Consider the following 21,732-nt stretch of genomic DNA (forward strand, 5'->3'; position numbering starts at 1 on the left):
CCGGGCCCCAACCCAGATCTCCCTTCCCACGCTCCAAACCCCTTGGATCCAGCCTAGAGCACCTTCCTGCACCCCAACCCCTCATCCCCAGATAGAGCCCTTAACCCCCCCCCCAGCCTCCCCCCGCGCCCCGAATTCCTCATTCCACCCCTCGGAGTCCTCACCCCCAACCAGAGCCCTCAATCCCTCCCGCATCCCAATCCCCAATTTTGTGAGCATTCATGGCGCGCCAAACAATTTCTATGCCCAGATGTGACAAAAAGTTTGCCCACTCCTGGGGTAACCTCTGGTTCTTGCGATACGTGAAGGAATAATATTACACTTTCTTATTCACTTTCTTCTCACCAGTCCAGATTTTATAAATCTCTATCATAGCCCCTCTTAGTTGTCTTTTTTCCAAGCTGCAAAGTCCAAGTCTTAATCTCTCCTCATATGGAAGCTGTTCCAGATCCCTGTTCATTTTTGTTGCCTTTTCTATACCTTTTCCATTTCTAACGTCTTTTTGGAGATGGGATGACCAGAATGGCATGCAGTATTCAAGATGTGGGTGTACCATGGATTGATGTTGTGGCATTATGATATATATGCAGGCTGCACAGAAATATCCTGTGGCACAACCAAAACCTTACAGGTATTGCACAGAGACATGGCTCAGGAGAAGACAGACACCCCTTGATTCCCAGTGTTCCTGTGGTGGTGGGGGGGCGCTGCATAGTTCTGGGTCTAGGGGCATTGGGAAAGAAGTGGTCCTGGCTGGAACCCCCCAAAGCAAATGGTGCAGTACTTGCTGAGGCTACTCCTAGGTCTGCTCCTGCCAGCTTCAGTTAGACTTGGTATTTTTCTTCCCCTCATCACTGCCAAGGTCTGTTCTGGAAGCTTTTCCATGGGATCTGGAGCTCAGCGCTGATGCCTGGCCGCATACAGATGAGCAGAGCCCATCCCGAGCTCTGGAGACTGGCCCACGACTCTGCACCGGGGAGCTGGGGCTGCCAAGTCATCCTCCCACCCAAAACAATTTCCAACCTCATCCCCGTACCCAGAAGTGAGAACCATCCGCCAAAGTGGGCATTCACCCACGAAAGCTTATGCTCCAATACATTTGTTAGTCTTAAAGGTGCCACAGGCCCCTCTGTTGCTTTCTACATCTCAGCGGGGTCTTCTCCTCCCTGGCCCGGCCCAGCCCCCCCCCCCCGCACTGCCCCGGCCCCCCCACCCCCCGCACTGCCCCACCCCCCCAGCCCTCGCCCCCCCCCTCGGGCCGATCTCCCAGGCCCCGCCTGCGATCCGGGGCCTCACCGGAGTCCTGGAGCAGCCGGGCTAGGCTCTGGACCAGCATCTCCCCTGGGGCCGCAGACGCCATCTGTAAGGGGCGGGGAGAAGCGTCACTGTCACCCCGCGCGGACAGGCCGGGGCGGGGCCTGGGGGCAAACGGGCCCCGGGTCACCCCGCTCCCCGCGGCCACGAGCGGCGGAGACCGGCTCCGGCAGGAGGTGGCCCGGGGATCGAGCTCCCGCCCCGGCCCGAGACCCTGGGGCTGCCCCGCGCCCCCCGCCCCGGCCTCACTCACTTCCGCGTTACCATAGAGTCGGAGAGTCCCGGGCAGAGCGGCTTCCCCGGGCGCCCCTCACTTCCGCGTTACCATAGAGTCCAAGAACCACGGGCAGAGCGGCTCCCCCGGGCGCCCGTCATTACTGCACTACCATAGAGTCCGCCTCAGAGTCACCCGCCAGGCAAGAGCAAAACGTAGCGCTGGAGTCACTCCCCCCCGCCCCCCAACCCGCCCCTCCCCCAACCCACCCCCCTTCCCCCAGACCCCCAACCCGCCCCTCCCCAACACACCCACCTTCCCCCCGCGTCCCTCCCTCTCCACAAACACCCCTCCCCCAACTCACCCACCTGCCCCCAGACCCCCAACACACCCCTCCCCGCTACAGACCCCCCCACGCGCACACCCCGCCCCAGGAGCCCCTCGGCTCCACTCCGTCCTCCCGCTGTACAGCCTTCCCCGAACTCCTCTATAGACCCCCCCCGCCCTGACCCGTCAGACACCCCGCCCCCGGGAGCCCCCCCCCGCGCTGCACCCCTGGGCTCGGGGACTCGGGGCGGGGGACGTGCCCAGCGAGCCGGGCCCCAGGGCTCTGGCCCCGTCCCGGGGGGCTCTGTAGCCAGCCCCTGGGCGTCTCCCCCCGAGTCCCAGGGCAGCGGCGCGGGGGGGGGGGGGGGGGGAGACTCGCCGCCCCCCCGCGCAGGCGGGGGCGGGGACGCGCAGCAGCCGGCGGGGGGGGGGGGGGGGGTGAGGGGACCCCCCCCCCGGCTAGTGCTAGCGGAGGAGCCCCCAGGCTCGGGCCAGGCTCGCCACCAACGCGCTGGCCCCTCCCCGCCCGGCAGGTAAGTGGCTGCGGCTCCGGGATCCCGGCCTGCGCCGCGGGGTTCACACGCTGCCCGGCGGTCCCGGAGCCCGGGTGTGACTCCGGTGTCTCCCCCATCCGCGAGGCGGCTGGGCGCCAGTTCCGCCTGCCAGCCCCCGCGCAGCGATCCGGAGCCGCCCGGCGCTGACCAGCCCGGTGCGGGGGCCAGGTGGTGCCGCGTCCCGCTCTCAGAGCCGAGCTAGAGCCCTGCGCGGGGCCGGGCCGGGCCGGAGCGACACGCTGCAGCCCCCGCCAGCCAGGGGCGAGGCAGCCCGCGGGGGAGTCGGCTCCCCTGGCCGCCGCGAAGCTGCCCAGTGCCGCAGCCTACCTGTGGCGGGGCCGGGTGGCGGGGCTGAGCCAGGGCACGTGGTAGGGGGGCGGCGGCTGCCTCCGCCCCTTATATCGGCCCGGGGCCAGGGGGGGCGTGCAGGTGAGCGGGGTGGGGCCTCGCTCAGGGTTAGGCAGTCGGTGGGGGCGCTGCAGGGGGTTCCTCGGAAATCAGCCCTGGGGTAACAACCCCAAATCACCGATTACTGGCAGGCATTTAATTTCAGAAAGGGAAACTATGCAAAAATGAGGGGATTAGTTAAACAGAAATTAAAATTTACAGTGACTACAGTGAAATCCCGGCAAGCTGCATGGACACTTTTCAAAGACACCATAATAGAGACCGAACTTAAATGTATACCCCAAATTAAAAAACACAGTAAAAGAACTAAAAAAGAGCCACCGTGGCTTAACAACCATGTAAAAGAAGCAGTGAGAGATAAAAAGGCATCTTTTAAAAAGTGGAAGTCAGATCCTAGTGAGGTAAATAGAAAGGAGCATAAACACTGCCAAATTAAGTGTAAAAATGTGAGAAGACAAGCCAAAAAGGAGTTTGAAGAACAGCTAGCCAAAAACTCAAAAAGTAATAACAAAATGTTTTTTAAGTACATCAGAAGCAGGAAGCCTGCTAAACAACCAGTGGGGCCCCTGGATGATCGAGATAAAAAAGGAGCACTTAAAGACGATAAAGTAATTGCGGAGAAACTAAATTAATTCTTTGCTTCAGTCTTCACGGTTGAGGATGTTAGGGATATTCCCAAACCTGAGCCGGCTTTTTGTAGGTGACAAATCTGGGGAATTGTTACAGATTGAAGGACACTAGAGGAGGTTTTGGAATTAATTGATAAACTTGACAGTAACAAGTCACCGGGACCAGATGGCATTCACCCAAGAGTTCTGAAAGAACTCAAATGTGAAATTGCGGAACTATTAACTAGGGTTTGTAACCTGTCCTTTAAATAGGCTTCTGTACCCAATGACTGGAAGATAGCTAAGGTAACGCCAAAATTTAAAAAGGGCTCTAGAGGTGATCCTGGCAATTACAGACCGTTAAGTCTAATGTCCGTACTGGGCAAAAATAAAATTGTCAGACACATAGAAGAACATAACTTGTTGGGCAAAAATCAACATGGTTTCTGTAAAGGGAAATCATGTCTTACTAATCTATTAGAGTTCTTTGAAGGGGTCAACAAACATGTGGATAAGGGGGATCCAGTGGACATAGTGTACTTAGATTTCCAGAAAGCCTTTGACAAGGTCCCTCACAAAAGACTCTTACGTCAATTAAGTTGTCATAGGATAAGAGGGAAGATCCTTTCATGAATTGAGAACTGGTTAAAAGACAGGGAACAAAGGGTAGGAATAAATGGTAAATTTTCAGAATGGAGAGGGGTAACTAGTGGTATTCCCCAAGGATCAGTCCTAGGACCAATCCTATTCAACTTATTCATAAATGATCTGGAGAAAGGGGTAACCAGTGAGGTAGCGAAGTTTCCAGATGATACTAAACTGCTCAAGATAGTTAAGACCAAAGCAGACTGTGAAGAACTTCAAAAAGATCTCACAAAACTAAGTGATTGGGCAACAAAATGGCAAATGAAATTTAATGTGGGTAAAGTAATGCACATTGGAAAAAATAACTCCAACTATACATACAATATGATGGGGGCTAATTTAGCTACAACTAATCAGGAAAGAGATCTTGGAGTCATCGTGGATAGTTCTCTCAAGACGTCCACGCAGTGTGCAGCGGCAGTCAAAAAAGCATAGAGAATAAGACAGAGAATATCTTATTGCCCTTATATAAATCCATGGTACGCCCACATCTTGAATACTGCATACAGATGTGGTCTCCTCATCTCAAAAAAGCTATACTGACATTAGAAAAAGTTCAGAAAAGGGCAACTAAAATGATTAGTGGTTTGGAACGGGTCCCATATGAGGAGAGATTAAGGAGGCCAGGACTTTTCAGCTTGGAAAAGAGGAGACTAAGGGGGGATGTGAGAGAGGTATATAAAATCATGAGTGATGTGGAGAAAGTGAATAAGGAAAAGTTATTTACTTGTCCACATAATATAAGGACTAGGGACCCCCAAATGAAATTAATGGGCAGCAAAATAAAAGGAAGTTCTTCTTCACACAGTGCTCAGTCAACCTGTGGATCTCCTTGCCTGAGGAGGTTGTGAAGGCTAGGACTATAACAGGGTTTAAAAGAGAACTGGATAAATTAATGGAGGTTAAATCCATTAATGGCTATTAGCCAGAATGGGTAAGGAATGGTGTCCCTAGCCTCTGTCAGAGGATGGAGATGGATGGCAGGAGAGAGATCACTTGATCATTACCTGTTAGGTTCACTCCCTCTGGGGCACCTGGCATTGGTCACTGTTGGTAGGCAGGATACTGGGCTGGATGGACCTTTGGTCTGACGCAGTACGGCCGTTCTTATGTTCTTATGTCACAGCTGCACAGGTGGCCAAGGCATAAGCCGCAGGACTGTTGTGCTCTGTCGGGCCCTGGCCATACCCAGCACGGGGCTGCCCTGGGAGGGGTTGGCCCCCACGGGCACCCGGTTCTTGCCCAGCAGTTCCCCCGTAGTGTGAATGGACAATAGATCACGTTATGCGGCCAGTACACATCTCCCAGGCCACTTTTGTGTCATGCCTTTATAAACACGTTAGCGAACCCAAATCCCCCGCCAGGTGGGTCCCGTTATCCGCACTTATCAAAAGGGAAACTGAGTCAATGTGGAAATGCATGACTAAGTGCGCAGGGTGTGTTTGTGGCGAGGCTGGGAAGGGAACCCAGAGCTGCTTGGCTGCTTCTCGGCTTTTGCTTCAGGGAAACAGCTCCCCAGCTGCGCGCTGTCCCCTGGCGATAGACCTGGCCTGGGAGACCTGGGGCGGCTGCCCAGTGACTGCAGTGGACATTGGGCCCAGGGCTCTGTATTGCCCACATGGCTCCAGGAACCCCTCGGGCACTGCCCACGATACAGTGTCTGTACCTGATCGTGGGGACAGAGCTGGGGAAGCAGTGAGGGAGTGTGTGAGGGGTGTGGGTGCAGACGGTGTGTATGACTATGTGATGAGAAGGGAAGGTGAACAGAAGAGGCGGATAGGCACGTCGGGGACTGGGGGGGCTGGGGTGGGAGCAGGTGGGTGTATGTGGCCGTATTAAGGGGCATGTGTACAGTGCAGGCTGCGGGCTTGTGTGTGTTCTGAGAAGCGGGAAGTGTGAGGCTATTTGCACCTCAATGTGCACAGACCAGCCTGGGGTGGGGCGGGGGTGTGGAATGAGAGGGGGGTAGCATGCACCGGGGGTGGGGGTGGGCACGTGTGACCAGTGTGCACACACCAGCCTGCGGGGGTGTGGGTGTGTGTGGAATGAGGGGTGGGGGTGGGCACGTGTGACCAGTGTGCACACACCAGCCTGCGGGGGGAGGCGCACCTGTGACGGCAGCGCGCAGGGTAACGCGCGGAGCTGGCCCCGCGTTTGCGCTGCGCGGCGCCTTGCGGGCCGGGGGAAGCCGGTCGCTGGAGCTGGTGCGGAGCAGCCGCGGGAGGGAGGCGTGTGTCTCCAGGCTGTCGCCTGTGCCGGAGGCCGCCCCAGCCCTGCGTGACTCACGGCGGCCGGGCTCGGCGCTCGCGGCGCGGGATTTCCAGCGCAGCCAGGCGGAGCGGAGCCCGATGCGGTGCATGGCTGCGTGGCTGCTGGAGAAGCGGAGGCGGCGGCGGTGCCTGACCCAGCCGCCCTCCCTGGCCCCCGGCAGGGACATGGCCGCATGTTGAGCGCTGCCCGGCGGCGGCCCGAGCGGAGCGGGAGGGAGTCCTGCGCAGCGCCGTGTGTCCGGGGACCCGTGGCCGGAGGCGAGCGGCTCTCCTTCCTTCTCCGCGGTTGCGAGGTACGGTACTAGTCGTCCCACCCCAGCCTCCCGCCTCCATCGCCCTTTCTCGGCAGCTCCGCGCCCGTGGCATTGACACAGACGTGTGGCCAGGAGCCTGTCTGGAGTCCCCATCGGCAGCTCCTCCAGCCCGGGCTGCTTCCACCCCCGTCGCGCCCAGGGGCGGCCAGCCCTTGCTGGGGCTTTGCCAGTGCCACCTGTCCGTGTTACCGCGGGCTGCTGCCCAGCGTTTCTGACGTGAGCTTGCAGCCTTTCCCAAAATGTCTGTGCTTGAGGGGCATCTCCCCCCGGTACCAGCCAGGGAGCCCTAGGGCGCAGACAGCATGCAGGGGCGACCAAGGGGAGGGAAAGGTTTGTGAGCCACTGAACGTGAGACAGCAAAATTACAGGGCTAGTAGCAGGTGCACAGGGCATATAGGTGGGTCCCTGCGTCCCAGTGCTGCAGGCTCCTATGTAGCATGGCACCTATGCAGTCTGCACAGGGTCCTCTTCTCCCATTGCTGTAGACTCCTGCGTAGACACGGCACCAGCAAAATGTGTTCCACTCTCCCAGAGCCATGGGCTCCCGGACACATGGTGCCAGCACCGCTGGCCTGTGAGTCTCACCTTCTGGTGCCACAGGCTGGCTCCTAAGAACATGTGGTGCCTGCGCACCTGATATCGGCACTATTGCTTCCTGATGCTGCGTGTTCTGTGTTTTCATGACGCGTCCATGCACCCTACCCTGGATTCCCATCTCCCAGTGCTGCAGGCTTTCATGCACAGCCTGCATATTTGTCTGAGTCTCCCGTCACGGTAGGGTCCTGAGTACACGCAGTACATGTCTAATCCGCTTGTGGCTCAGGCATATGCACAGTGTGCATGTGAGGCGCACACAATATATTGTCAGGGTCCATCTCTGTTCCTTTCTTCCTGAGCTGTGTGTGTCCCTGCCATAGCTACCCAGAAACCCAATTGTAGGGACCTTCCTTGTAATTGTCTCTTGTATTAATACCTCATCATCTATCTCTGTGTGATTTCTCTGTCGAGATCAGACTAGTGCTCCATCTAGTCTAGTGTCCCGCCTCTGACAGTAGCAAGTATTGGAGGCTTCAGGGGAAGGTGTAAACATCCAAAGTAGAGAGTTGTGGATATTCTCCCACAGGCTACCCTGTGTAAAGTAACCATCGTCCATGTAAATGTCAAATCCCTTTCTGAATTCTGTTGTGCTCTTGGTTTCTCTGATATCAGTGGCGATGAGTTCCATAGGTTAATTAGGTGCATAAAAAGTTTTTCCCATTCCTTAGGGTTACATTTAACACATTCAGTTTAATCCTGTGTCCCCTTGCTCTTGTGTTATGAGAGAGGGGGAATAGGAGTGCAGAATCTATCTTTTCAGTTCTGGTCAGGTTCGTATACCGGGCTTACCACCATGGCATCTCAACACCTCTTTTTTATTTTTATGCTTCTGTTATATCCCCTGTTGTTCATCTCCTCTCTGAACTAAACAGTCCCAGTCAATCTCTCTGCATAGGAAAGTCTTTCCAGGCCTCTAATCATTTTCCTCACTTGTCTTTAAACTCCTCCTTTCTCCTTTTTCTAACTACTTCCTAGACTCTCATACTGTTTTTATCTCCATCCCTCTGACTGCCTCCTGGTTTTATCTCAACCCACTTAGTTGGGGCTGCTGCTCTTCATGGGATTATAGATGTTAAGAGATGGAAAATGCCTCTTAGCCCACATCAAAACTCCTTTTCCAGGGAGCCTGGAAGCCTGGAACAGAATTGTTCCCCACAGGGTTCTTTCCAGTCTTGTTTTCAGTGTACCAAGCCATGGAGCTCCTACCACTTCCCTGAGGACACACCTCCAGAGCCTGGCAAATATTCTTACATAGCTAGGTAAGTGTACGTGCTACAAAGTCCCTGCCCCCAGGAGTTTGGGTGGTCAGACTTGGCCTTCTCACTGGGCTCTCCTTCCAAAGAACATCACCCACTTCAGACCCAGCGTTACTTCTGATCCAGAAAAACGTAGAGGACCAAATTCAGAGGTGGCGCAGGTTAGGCTCCTTACAGTGAGACTACCTTAAACCTACCTAGGACCTATTCTTCCAATGGGGAAGGAATCTTAAGGCTTCCGTCCTGCGGGTGGCTCCAAGAGGAGGGATCCCAGCACCAGCATGGAATCCCACTGAAGTAAATGGAGAACTGTGTGGTGGGAGTTGCCTAAGCTACAGTAACGTGCCTCCTTTAATTTACATCCTCTCACCCACTCTTATTAGTTGCTTTCCTTGCTGTCTTCCTCTTTCCCAGCCCCTCAGTGTGTGTTACAATGTAGACAGGTTCCCTTCCACTCAACTAGACTCTGAGCCAAATTTAGAGCAGAAGCGTGTGAGCGTGAAGGCTGTACGTTACACTTGGGTAAGTGGGACAGGTTCAAGCTAGTGTAATTCATAAGCCGAGGGGGACAGGAAAAGTGTGAGCTGCATCAGCGCATGCTCTTGTAGACTTTAATTCTTAGCCTCCGCTTTGAATCTGGTCTGCTGTCATGCTTCTATTCTAAATTAATTACATCGGGAATGCTGAATCATGGACATAGAGACAACTTTGTAGACACTAAAAGGATGACGGCCTCAGTGTTTAAAATTTCTTTGACTGTTGTTTTTTCTTGTATGATTCACAGATTCCAAGGCCATAAGGGCCTAGTCTGACCTCCTGAATAACACAGACCATAGAATTCACCCAAAATAATTCCTAGAGTAGATCTTGGGGGGGGGGGGGGAATCCAATCTTGATTTTAAAATTGTCAGTGAGTGGAGTATCCACCGCGACCCTTGGTAAATTGTTCCAGTGGTTAATTACTCTGTTAAAAATGTACACCTTATTTCCAATCTGAATTTGTCTAGCTTCAACTTCCAACCACTGGATCACGTTAGACCTTTCTCTGCTAGATGTTAAGAGATGGAAAATGCCTCTTAGCCCAGCTAGATTGAAGAGCTCATTATCAAATATTTGTTCCCCAGGAAGGTACTTACAGACTGTGATCAAGTCACCCCTTAACCTTCTCTTTGTTAAACTAATTAGATTGAGTTCCTGGAGTCTATATGTTTTCTGATCCTTTAATCATTCTTGCGTCTTTTCTACCATTCTCGCAGGGTATTTTCTCTTATCCTATAACCTGAAAGGAGTTTAGAGAAGAACAACAAGTCAGAGGGCTGGAGGGGTTGATTTAGAGAGATTAAGAGCTAAATCAGTCTAGTTTGGGTAAGTGATGACTAAGGCAGGGGGTGGAGAGAACATGCCAGCAGTCTAGAAAGATCTCATGGGTGTAAACACTGGTGAAGGAATTTTTTTTTTCAGGTGGCCCAACAAAGTGTAATTCAAGAGGATCAGTCTGAAATTAAGAAAGGGAAATTCAGGCTTCATATGAGGAAAGTTTTGTGGCAGAGAGATCTACAAGTGAATGTGAACATCCCAGTCTGCTATGGTCAGTTGTTAATGTCTTTCTGGTATTGTGCCCAGAATTGAATGCAGTATCTCACACGAGATTCCACTAGAGCCACATGGAAAGGTTTTGGTCACCTTCTTGTCAGTATGGCCTGTGTGTGCAGCCTCAAAATTGTAGTGTACTTCTTTGTAGAAATATCACACTGCAGTTGTCACATTTTCTGTCTAATGTTTTTGGCACCAGGCAGTGGTCTTGTTTGCTTCCAGGGGTGTATCCTGTAGGCAGCAGTCACACCTCTGGAAATGATTTAATAGAAGATGAGAAAATGAGTCTTGTGCAATGTACCTGAGTTGACCTAACTTTCTAGTGTAGACCATCCCTGAGAGACAAGGTGGTGGATATGTGAGCGTTGTCAATTGTTTTGTAGATATTTGGGGCATGCAGTGATGCTGTCTTTGTGAGGGAGTGGGAGTTGGCATATAGGGAGGTGACATCCATGAGAGAGGTTGTTAATATTGCAGTTTCTGGAGGAAGCCTGTTGTGTCCAGAGGAATCTGTCCGTTTGTGTGGTGAGAAAGTCTGGGATACACACATTTTCCAAACAAAGACACTCCACCAGAGAACTAGATCACATCATGGAATGAGCCACCCAAATACCCCAGGAGAACCTGCTTCTATACAGAAAAACCAAGCCCAACTGCATACCCCTAGTTGTCACCTATCATCCCACTCTGGCACAATGATACCTATATGGGGTATCATTAAACATTAAACCTTCATGGGTGGCAGGTAAAAACCCCTTGGGGAAGCTAGCCCCACTGACCCCCCCCCCCCCCCGCCTGAGGCCCCATCCCTACCCGACCTTTGCCCCACCCCACCCGCCGGAGCCCTGAGGGCCCCCACCGTCACAGCTGGAGAAGCCCCGGCCAAACTGCCCCAACCTCCAGGGCTGCACCAGGTCGCCACGAGCCGGCCTGGGCTGCTGGGCAGCCCATGCCCCAAGCTATTCCAGGCAGCCTGCCGGCCCGAGCCCCAAGCCACTCCGGGCCACCCGCCGGCCTGAGCTCTGGGCCGCCTGCTGGAGCTGAGCCCCTGCTGGCTTCCAGGGAGAGGGAAGTAAGGAGGGACGTGGCAGGTAGAGGGATCTTATGGAGCAGCGGGGAATGGAAGGACACGGTGGGCAGGTGAGGAGGGATGCCTCGAGCCGTGGGAACCTCTGTGGGGGGCCCTGGAGTGAAGGAGGAGAGGGAACGACTCACCAGGCAGTGGTGGAGCACGGGCAGGGGCCACCACAGCCCAAGAGTCCGGTGGTGGCCACACCAGGGGAGGCTTAGCGTCCCCTGGCCTATTATACCCATCGCCCATGACGACGATATTCAATGGGGACCACATCCTGAAAGAAAGCTTTTCCAAAGCCCTGCTACTGGCCTTCAGACAACCCCCCAACCATACCAAGCTCATCATCAGAAGCAATCTCCCCACAGACCAGGACACACCTACACAAAGCAGTACCAGATCCTGCCAGAACAGATACAAAACTTGCAGATATTTTTCCACTGCTACACTGATCAAAACACCCCATAACCAGAGGTGGATTAATTTTTATTGGGACTCTGGGTTCAAACAACATTTGGGCTCCCGGAACTGGGAGGCGGGGGGAGGAGGGTTAGGCCAAGGGAGACATGGCCCTCCCGCTTTTCAAAGTTCTGCTGTGAAACAGGGAGAACAGGAGTTCCCGATCTCCCTTTCTCTATCCCATTCAGTATTTTAGCTACTTTTCTCATGTCCTCTCGTCTTCATCTCCTTTCTAAAGTAACAATCCAAATCTTTTCAATCTCTCTTCATAGGAGTGTTTTTTCAGGCCCTTTATCGTACTCATTGCCCATCTCTGACCCCCCTCTACATCTACAGTATCCTGTGTGAGATGGGTTGGCTGGTACTGCACACATGATTGTACATTAGGCCACACCATTGATTTACATAAGGGAATTATAATATTTTCTATGTTGTTCTCCTTCCCATCCCTTCTGCTCTTCACATCTTGTTTATAATTCCAGTTGTCCATTGAGCAGGGGTCTCCATTGAGCTGTCTACGGAGCTGCCCAGATCCCTTTCCTGAGTTGATATAGCTCATTTAGAACCCTGGAAAGTGTATGACAAGTTTAAGATTTTTCTTCTAATGTTCATTGCATTTATGTTTATCAACATTGAACCACTTGTCCTCGTGTTACCCATTGCCCTAGCTTGTTTAGGTCCCTCTGAAGTTCCTCACAGTCCTCTCTGGAGTTAACTCACCTAATTAACATGGTACCCTTACCCTGCCTACTCCCATCCCACCCTCTCCGCATAATGGCTTTCTTGGTTTATCCTTCCCATTGAGGGTCAGCTTATGTACTTGTGCAAAGGCAGATGTGGGAGTGGGGGCACAAGAAGCCTTTTCTCCTCTTGTAAGGACAGAGCACAGGAGTAGTCCCAGTGAGCAGGGACAGCTAAGCCCTTGCTCCCTCCCCGGTATAAGTCATTTGGAAAGGGGCAGAGAGATGTCAGGGCTATGTCCTCCCTTCCACACTGGCTAGTAGACCATGGCTGGCACCAGGCAAAGCAATCTGTGCCATCCTGATGGAGCTCTCCATTTGCTCAGCACAAAATCAAAGTCTTGCACTGCTAGGTTCAGGGGCTGTCCAGTGAGGGGAGGATGTCCTGGCTGAACGGGAGGAACTGAGCCCTTTGCATATGGCAGCCGGTGGAGAGATGAAGGGCCACAAGCAGGTTAGTGCAGCAGGTGACAGATTGTCTTGTCCTGCTCTCTCACCCCAGGTTATGCCACTCTCCAGGTTTGCTGGATGCTTGCATGTGAAAGAGAAAGGTTGAGATTTGCCCAGACTTGGCATGACGGTCCTTAGGTCCTGAACCAACATGGCAGCTGGAGAGTCCCCTCCCGTAGGAGGTGGTTTCATCAACCTGCAGCAGGTGAGGTGGAAATTCAACAGCAATGACTCTGGCCCTTCCTAAGGAGCCCTGTTCTTGCAGGACTGTGTGCAGAGATCTGCCTGTGCTCTGGCCAGGGCATTCACAGCATCTGGGGACGTCCTCGTTGGTTTCCCAAGCGTCCCATCTGCTCTGGCCTCAGGCCTCGGTGAGAGCAGGGAGTCAAACTGGAGAAGACAGTGCACTGCTTGGGCTTGGCTTTGATGGCAGCTGAATAGCTGAAGCCTTTTGAAAGATTCACACTCCCTGCCCTGTAGGGCTGGCTGACACCTGGGTACTGAGGTGAATGACAGTGACAGACAGATGGACGGCCAGAGTCTTGCACTTCTCAGCAGTACCACGGCTTTTCTCCCCACTTCTCCCTTTGTCCCCATCCTCCCCTCTGCCTCGTGGTCCTTGTGGGCAAGGAGAACTGGACACAGCTGGCTACAGCACCCACCAGAGTGCAGTCACACCAAGTGCTCCTTACAGGACAGAGTAGAGGGCCTGCTGGGTCTGGTTTCTAGGGAGCGCAGTCCAGCCGGGGTTCCCAAATCCCTGGGCAGGCCACAGCAGGGTAGCAACTCCTGGTAGCTTGCAGCAGCGCTCCCAGCTGGGCTGCTGGGTTGAGAGCAGGCTGGGAGTGTGTGGGGGAGGTTGGCTGAGGCCATTTTGCTGCCCATTCCAGTTCAGCACAGACAGATCTGTCACAGTTGGGCCTCCTGTTACCATGGAAACAGAGGAGTCCACAACAGCTCAGCACTGGCATTTCGGGCTATGCTGATAGAAAATTTTACCAGCTGCTTCTGCTTAGGAAGTGGAAGGGGCAGAAGTGCCGGAGCTTAGTGTTCAAGCTAGTGTGGTGGCCTCTGTACAAGGAAAAAGCAGAGCACTGGCGTGTGCATCCTGAGATAAAGGGGCAGCAGGTGAGAGACCCCTAAGGAAACCAGCAGGGTTCAGACACCCCAGAGACTAGGGGCACAGGCCTCATCAGAGAGGGGAGAGTGTGGGGCAGCCAGTGTCATAGGAGCAACTGTGGGGAGGAAGCCTCACCTCTGAGTTCCTCACTCACTGGGCCCTTGAGAGTGGGTTTGAGACCTCAGCCCTCATCCCTGTTGAAAGAGGAAGCTCCAGGACACAGGACCACCCTCTCTACAGACCTAAAGGGAGCAGCAGGAATGTAGGGTGAAAACCAGCACAGACTCTGCAGCCACCTGAGCTGAGCAAGGGGAAGCTCCAGCTAAACACAGGTTATGTTCCTTATCTGTGAGAGCAACTAGGCAATGGGATGGACCCCCACTAGTAGGTGTTGTAAGCACCTTCCCTGGGGAGAGACTGGAGCAGCACCAACAAGGTACTAGCGGCTGTGATGATGAGGAGAGACCATTGGGATGTGGGGGGGTCCAGGCTTGGGGGCCCTGCTGTGTGTTTTTTTCTGGCTCTCAGTTCAGATTGGGGTTCTGCCCCCAGGTACTTTCATAGCCTGCATCACTGTGGTGTGAGTAGCTCCACAGTGTTTGCTGCTTCGTGGTAGCTCCTGAGCTCATGCGAAGGGGTGTGCCATTTGTGGGGCCCTGAGATCTGGAGGGCTATACAGGGTTTGATTGCTATCCAGCTGTTTCTGTGCAGGACAGCGATCATGCTGAGGAGGCCTTTCCCCCCGCCGAGGACGATGAGGATTTGGATAAGACCTTGTCAATCAAGAGGTTTGGGGACCTGATAAGCAAGTCAGCATCAAGGGATCTGGAAGAGCAGAGACGCAACTACAGTGAGAGAGATTTCGAATGTATGTAGGTTTGAACACTCCACCCGCCTACGTGCCCACAACTGTCCATCAGACCAAACCCCTCTATACCCTTGGGGCTCAGTCTGGTCTGCAGATCTTAATGTGCTGTTTACCCGCTTCTTGCAGACCGTTAAGGAAGTGGTTGCATATACCCAGTCTCAGCCCCATGCCTGTAGCCCCCATTCTCTGTCAGCTGCTTTTGATTGTCACCTCTTGTGTAAAGGTTTAGCCACTTTCAGTCCACAGGATAGCATTCCTCAGAGGCTGGGAATCCACTCGCCTCCTCACCCTGGCAACTGGGAACCATCACAGCAATTTCCACAGAACTTAAATTTTCTGTTTAAAAACATCTCTTGACCTTATGTCTGTGAAGAAACTTCCAAATGTGGCCTGAAGACAAGTTGCCTTCCTGAATCTGCAGATAGACAGCTCCAAAGCTCCTGGTGCCATGGGTTCAGGCATGCCTATAGGTTTCTCCATAGCAGCCATGAAACTCACCAGAATCATGTTCTGTGCAATGGTGGTGTAGCCACGTCCGTCCCAGGGTATGAGAGTGACAAGGTGGGTGAGGTAGTGTCTTCTACTGGACCTACTGCAGTTAGTGAGAGACAGCTTGTGTTGTCTCTCTCACCACCAGAAGTTGGTCCAATAAAAGATATTACCTCATCCACCTTGTCTCTCAGAATCATGTTGGTTTCATTCTGCAGCTGCTTGGGGAACAGCAGGAGAGGTAGGCATGGGAGCTGTTCACAGAAGGGCCAGAGCAGCAGAGACTGCCTTCAGCAGCCAGGGGTGAGGGACAGAGAGGGAAGCCAGTAGATTTAGTCTTCTGGCTAGCAAGTGTCTGGCAAATTTTCCAAGCTCTGGTGTTTCACTGCACGTCAATTTCAGTTTATTTTCCAGTTTAGATTTTGTGAGACACAATCTCAAATGTGTTATTAAATTTCACATATATCACACATGCTGCTTTCTGGTTGGCCATTCCTTTGGAATTTCTGTCAAAGAAGCACTGATGTCTCTGTTTGTTATAAACCAAGCCCAACAGCTGCTTATTGCTCATGCTTCCATTTCCCCCTAGCTTCCATATTTTCAAAACATCAGTGCACACAATCACCTGCACATGGAGTTGCTGAGCACTAACAATTGTGCCTTAAGATGACAGATTCTAACACCTGTATAGATTAGTGCTGGAAGTGTGTGCATGGAGGTGTTTGCTTGTGCCGCCAGGACAGAGGTTTCTCTGAAAAACTGACTCTAGATTTTTAGTGTCCAATATTTTTCTGGAGAGAAAAGGGAACCTTATTGAGTGGTGATTGAGACGCTCATTCCTCTTTCCTTTTTTGGAAGTCATGACCACATTTGTTTTCCTCTAGTCTTTTGATGCCTCTCCACATTATCCAGGACTCTTCAGAACTAATTATCAGTGGGTCAGTAAATTCATGAGCTAATTCTCTTAAGATCCTAGAATGACATCATCTGAGCCCGCGGAATTGTATATGTTCAGGTTTTACAAACGTCCCCTGAGCCATTGTACAGGCTCTTCCTTCCAGATGGATTGTTCAAACTCCTTTTCTATATTTATCTTCTTGAAGACAGATTTAAAAGGAGTGCTTGAGTGTCTGAGCCACCACTGAGGCAGAGCTTTCCAGGTGGACAGGAGATGCCGTGGAGCAGGGAAGGAGAGGATATGCTGGGTGCACACAAGGGGGCAGAGGGACAAGTTGGGAGGAGATACCAAGGTGCAGGTGAATCATGGGAGAATGTGAAAATCCTGTATTTAGAAGAGAGATGTGGTGGTTTTAGCTCTGAGATGTGCTTTCTTGTTACGAATGCTCAACCCTGACTCAGAAGGCCCAGTGCACAGAGGTCAAGTGTAGAGTTCCTGTTGACTTCTGGTGGTCAAGCAGGCGTATGCCAGCCCTTTCTCAGCACTGTTTTGGGATGGAGATTGCAGAATCTCTTGCCTTTGGCAGGCAGCTTAAGCCTTCCATCAGGTCAGTGTTCAGGTTCTTTGTCTCAGCTTAACTTGCCACATGATGACCCATTCCAGTTGTCTCAGAGGGGAGCTGCAAAGGGAAGAGACTGGGCCTGCACCTTTGTTTGTGCCTTTATGCTGGTGAAAGAGCCCCGATAGCACTGGTGGATTTAGTTCTGTCAAGTTTTTTTTTCCCCACTTATGGGTCTTAAGCAATTCAGGTCTTGCACACTCTGGAGACTCTATTGTGAGCAGAGAAGAGCCAAGGGAGTGGAAGCTGGAGCAGCAGCACAAGGCAGATTTTCGGTCTGCCAGCCTGTGTAACAAGCAAGAGAGAGTCCTGTGGCACCTTTAAGACTAACAGATGTATTGGAGCATAAGCTTTTGTGGGTGAAGACCCACTTTGTCAGACACATGCCTGTGTAAAGTGCTTTGGTCCCAGTTTGGTTTTGGACATGAATAACTCAAATGGCCAATGAACGTTTTGGGTAAAAGAAACTTTTGTTAAAAGAGTAAGAGCTCTGCTCCTTCAGCTGACGACTGAGAGCTCATAATACACGTCCCTGAGGCACCCTTCTGCCTGGCCAAAAAGCTTCTCCAGTAGAACTAGGGCAGGGCAGACTCAACAATCCTGATATTTCTAGGGGGAAAAACCAAGCCCAAAAACAAAATCCCTCCCCCCCCCCGCAAAACACCACCACAAAAGGCTTGAAAAACCAAACCAAAGCAAAACTGGAACAACAGTTAACCTGGCCGGCTTGTGTGCAGAGGAGGGGGTGCAAGTTCCCGTTTTAAACAGTCCTTTGTAGGCCACTTTTCAATCCAAGCAGATTTTATTGGCTTATTATAGGAAAGAGGGGAAAGCCTGAAATAAAAGTGGATTACACAAAATGTGGCAGAAAGAGCTGCTGTGTAGATCCAAAGCTGCACACCCTGCGGAGCCACCAGTGTTTTGGTGACTTCCAGCTGCCTCTCTGGCTGTCTCAATGTCTCTGCTCCAAGTCCCACAGAGTCAGTGTGTCTCCAGCAGGTTGTCTTGGGGAGGCTCTCTGTCTCCAGTAAAACCCTGCAAAAGCAGCTTTCTTTCCTTTCACATGGAATGATAAGTTTATGCTTCCTAGTACACCAGTGTGGTGACAATCAGTGTATTTGAGGCAATGCACAGTAATGCCGCTAATTTCTTCTTGTTGCACGGTCTCTGTGACTCCTGTGGCTTCATACCCAGCAAATTCCTTTCTGTGGATTGGTTTAAACTAAAGGCTTGTCTCTTCTTGTTTTTGATCCAGATTTTTAAAAAGTAGCCTTCCATTGGTATCTGCAGGCCCAAGTCCTGTCACATAGGTGTCTAAGGACCGGATTTGCACCTGCAGTCAGGTACTGGGCCGCCTACATGGTTGTGCTCTCGTGGTGCACCTGGAATTAGACAGCCCTAAAAGATGTGGCCTCTAGCATTTTTGTGGACAGAGGAGGGCGGTTTGTAAAACGTCCACCCTACTTCTACCAGGCTAAGGAGCATGGGCAGCCTGTTGGCTTTGAAGCTCTCAGTAGCCCACTGGATGCCCTTCAGGAGTGCCCTCCCCTGCTGTGCAGCGCACCGAGCAGAGACAGCTCCGTCATGGAGTGTAATGATGGGCTAGTGAGGGTTATTGAGCAGGCCTGGCTCATATCCTTGCCACATAGCTAAGGAGGCTTGCTCTGGCCTTGTGGGCTGTCCTCCTGCCCTTGATTCCCCTCTCCGTGCAGTTTCCTGAAGTGGTTTCTGAGGTGCCTGGCGGTGTTTGTCCCTGCTGCCTCCTGCCCCTGACTCTCTCTGTCTTTCTCAGTCCATCGCCAAACCTCTCACCACATCCACCATCCCCTTTCCACCCACCTGCCTCCTGCCCTCAAGTTCCAGAAGAGGCTCTCCCATGCCAACCGGAGGAAGAGGAGAAAGAGAAAAAAGAAAAAAACCTCGGTGCCCCCCTCGGACATCACTCCCACCATCCAGGAAGTGGAGGAGGAGGAGGGGGACAAGGAGGAGGAAGAGGGGGACGAGGAGGAGGAAGGAGAGTCAGAGGCAGAGGCCCTGGAGAAAGAGGTCTCACCAGAGTCAGAGACAGAGGCTCATGAGAAGAAGGACGCTCCTAAGCCTGAGCCCCCTAGCAAACCAAAGGCAAGGTTGGCGTGGGAGGGGCTGGGAGAGTCTGGCAGGCTCCACCACTGGGTGCCGGGGATCAATGAGGGGTAGGGTCTGGGATGGGCTATGCTCTAGGTGGCGAGAGGAGCTGCGATAGTTCACACTCTGGGGAGGAGGGGCTAGGATGGTCCATATCCTGGGTGGCATAGGTCTGGCTGGCTCTATACTGTGGGTAGCAGTGCTTAGTGGGGAGGGTATGGGATGGTCCATTCCCTGAATGGCAGAGGGTTAGGTCTAGGATGGCCCACATCTGAGGGGAGCAGTGGGGGGAAGATCTAGGACCATCCTTTCCCTGGGGGGATGGTCTGGCTTGCTCATGCAGGGCAGGGTCTGGTTCTTGTGCTCAAAGTGGTCTCCTCTCTGCAGTTCACCATTGAGAGTGATGATGAATCCTGCGGTGCCTTGGCTTCTGCACGGTTCCATGTGGAGAAGGAGTGTGGCATCATGTCACCGATGCCACACCATGCTGATCTGCTGCAGGAGACGGGCCCGGCCTCTCTTGGCAGGTAGGATGGACTTGACCTGGGGCTGGCTGGTCGATCAAAACATATCATCACTGATAACTTTTGCAGATAATACAAAAATTGTGGGAGAGGTAAAGAATAAAGAGGACAAATCATTGATGCAGAGCAATCTGGAGGCCTTGGTAAGCTGGGCGCAAGCAAACAATATGCATTTTAATATGGCTAAATGTTCCTAGACGCATGAATTTACAAAGAATGAAGGTCATACATGCAGGATGGGAGACTCTCTCCTGGGAAGCAATGACTCTGAGAAGGATTTGGGGGTCATGGTGGAGAATCAGCTCAACATGAGGTCCCAGTGTGATGCTGTGGCCAAAGGAGCTAATGGGATCCTGAGATGCACAAACCCAGGAATTTCGACTAGGAGTCGAGAGGTTATTTTACCTCTGTATTCGGCACTGATGCGACCGCTGCTGGAACCTGCACCCAGGTCTGGTGTTCACAGTTCATGAAGGATGTTGATAAATTGGAGAGAGTTCAGAGAAGAGCCACAAGAATGATTAAAGCATTAGAAAACATGCCCAGGCAGGTGTAGTGTAGACCTGGCCTAGGCTTGTTTTCTAATGCTTTAAAATCCACATCCTGAGCAACGCAGTTACAATGACCTAATCCCCAGCTTCTCCCACTGACCTAACCCACCTGCGTGAGAGGTGTAGCTAACTCCCCCGATAGGAGAAGCTCTCCCGTCAGCATAGTAACGTCTTCACTAAAGCACTACAGCGACATGGCTGCACAGGTGCAGCGCTGTGCCTGAAGACAAGCCCTGATAGTCATAGACTCCAAGAGCTCAATCGCTTTCGCTTATCAAAGAGAATATTAATGTGTGACTTGATCACAGTCTATAAATACCCATATGGGGAACAGATATTTGATAATGGGGTCTTCAGTTTGGCAGAGAAGGCCTAACACGATCCAATGGCTGAATGTTGAAGCTAGACTAATTCAGACTGGAAATCGGGTACATTTTTAATGGTAGGAGTATTTAATCATTGGAACAACTTACCAAGTGTCGTGGTGTATTCTCCATCACTGACCATTTTAATTCAAGACTGGAATTTTTTAAAAAGCTCTGCTCTAGGAATTATTGTGGAGCAGGTCTCTGGCTGGGTTTTTCCGGAGGTCAGATTACATGATCCCAGGGGGTCCTTCTGGCCTTGGAATCTATGAATTCTCCTTTGACTCTGACACAAGAGGCAGAGGCTGGGGACATCCTTGCATCCAAGCTCCCCTTCCTTCCACTTCCCCTTCTCTCTCACCATGTGGGTTTGCCTGAGAAGGAGGGAAGGGTGCCAGCATGTGCCCACCCTGGTCCCCGAATTGCTCACTCGCTCAGCCAGGTGGGCTACAGGACCCAACTGGGGCAGGGTCTGGATACAGCCTTCCTGGTTCCCAGGTACAGATGGTTGCCCCCTGACTAGGCTCCCTTACCAGCAGGGGTATCACCTGGAGGGCACCATGCCAGGGAGGGAGGACTTTCCTTTGTGCCTGGTTCCTGACCCACAGGCTGGGAGGCAGCGGGGCAGGCCAGGCCAGGGCTTGTGGACACAGAGCAAGAACTGTGAGGCTGTGGTCCCATGAGAAAGTTCCATCCCTTGTAAGGGAGGGGGGCTTACCCTGTAGGGGAAGGGAGCAGGAGCAGCATTCACTGGGCCTCGCTTCTTGAAGGGCTAAGGGTGAGCCCCCAGCTGTAGTTTGGGAGTCCCTGTGACATGCCTGCTCCTCAGAAGCTTTTCAGATAACTGGGTCTGAGGTCAGGGCCAGGGGGACCCTTCAGCCCAGAGGATGAGCTCGTGAGAAAAGACCTACAAACAGGAGCTCAGACTGGGAACAGCCTCTCCCCTTTCCATCCCACTCCAGTGCTACCAGCTCTGCTTTGCTGCTACTGCCAGGTTCCCTGTTTGTTTCCTCAGCCTCCCGGGGCCCAGAGAATGTCTGTCTCGGGGATGGGACAGGCGCAAGCCCTGGAGCCAGATGGTGAGCGGGCAGAGGGTGAGTTATGACCTGAAGGAGCGGATGTGCATCGGCAGCATGACCACTCTGGAGAGTGCAGTGTACCAGCGCGTCCCCACCGATGAGGCCGAGGCCCAGATGCTGGCGTCTGCTGACCTGGACGACATGAAAAGTGAGGCCCTGCTTTGTGATATTTAATGTGCCTCTTGTACAAGTATCATCCACCCTCTGCCCAACCCGTAGGCATCAGGCCTGGGCATTTCTCTCCCCCCCCTTCCCCCCCCCGGGCCCATCCCCC

General features: G+C 52.7%; 2 protein-coding genes across 12 annotated transcripts in view; one reads left to right on the forward strand and one right to left on the reverse strand.

The window, feature by feature from the left end:
* The window catches only part of STK11IP (serine/threonine kinase 11 interacting protein), a 37,560-nt gene extending 34,784 nt beyond the window's left edge, over positions 1-2,776 (reverse strand). The window contains exons 1-2 of one of the 4 annotated variants that reach the window (XM_034786022.1): positions 2,737-2,776; positions 1,297-1,360 (exon numbers count right to left, since the gene is read on the reverse strand). In XM_034786022.1, the coding sequence (XP_034641913.1) occupies positions 1,297-1,360 (64 nt within the window). In that variant the 5' untranslated portion in view covers positions 2,737-2,776. Of the gene's footprint in view, positions 1-1,296; positions 1,361-1,567; positions 1,729-2,736 lie in introns of those variants that run through there. The other 3 variants (XM_034786019.1, XM_034786021.1, XM_034786023.1) reach the window with 3 other exon arrangements.
* The window catches only part of LOC117884963 (anion exchange protein 3-like), a 62,228-nt gene continuing 42,782 nt past the window's right edge, over positions 2,287-21,732 (forward strand). For 2 of the 8 annotated variants that reach the window (XM_034786024.1, XM_034786031.1), the window contains exons 1-7: positions 9,764-9,872; positions 9,969-10,095; positions 12,874-13,026; positions 14,653-14,809; positions 18,608-18,936; positions 19,327-19,466; positions 21,395-21,606. In XM_034786024.1, coding sequence (XP_034641915.1) covers positions 12,973-13,026; positions 14,653-14,809; positions 18,608-18,936; positions 19,327-19,466; positions 21,395-21,606 — 892 coding nt within the window. In that variant the 5' untranslated portion in view covers positions 9,764-9,872; positions 9,969-10,095; positions 12,874-12,972. Of the gene's footprint in view, positions 2,389-6,237; positions 6,634-6,674; positions 8,511-9,763; positions 9,873-9,968; positions 10,096-12,113; positions 12,208-12,873; positions 13,027-14,652; positions 14,810-18,607; positions 18,937-19,326; positions 19,467-21,394; positions 21,607-21,732 lie in introns of those variants that run through there. The other 6 variants (XM_034786026.1, XM_034786027.1, XM_034786030.1 and 3 more) reach the window with 6 other exon arrangements.

The sequence above is a fragment of the Trachemys scripta genome, chromosome 11 (genome assembly GCF_013100865.1).
Source record: "Trachemys scripta elegans isolate TJP31775 chromosome 11, CAS_Tse_1.0, whole genome shotgun sequence".
Lineage (NCBI taxonomy): Eukaryota > Metazoa > Chordata > Testudines > Emydidae > Trachemys > Trachemys scripta.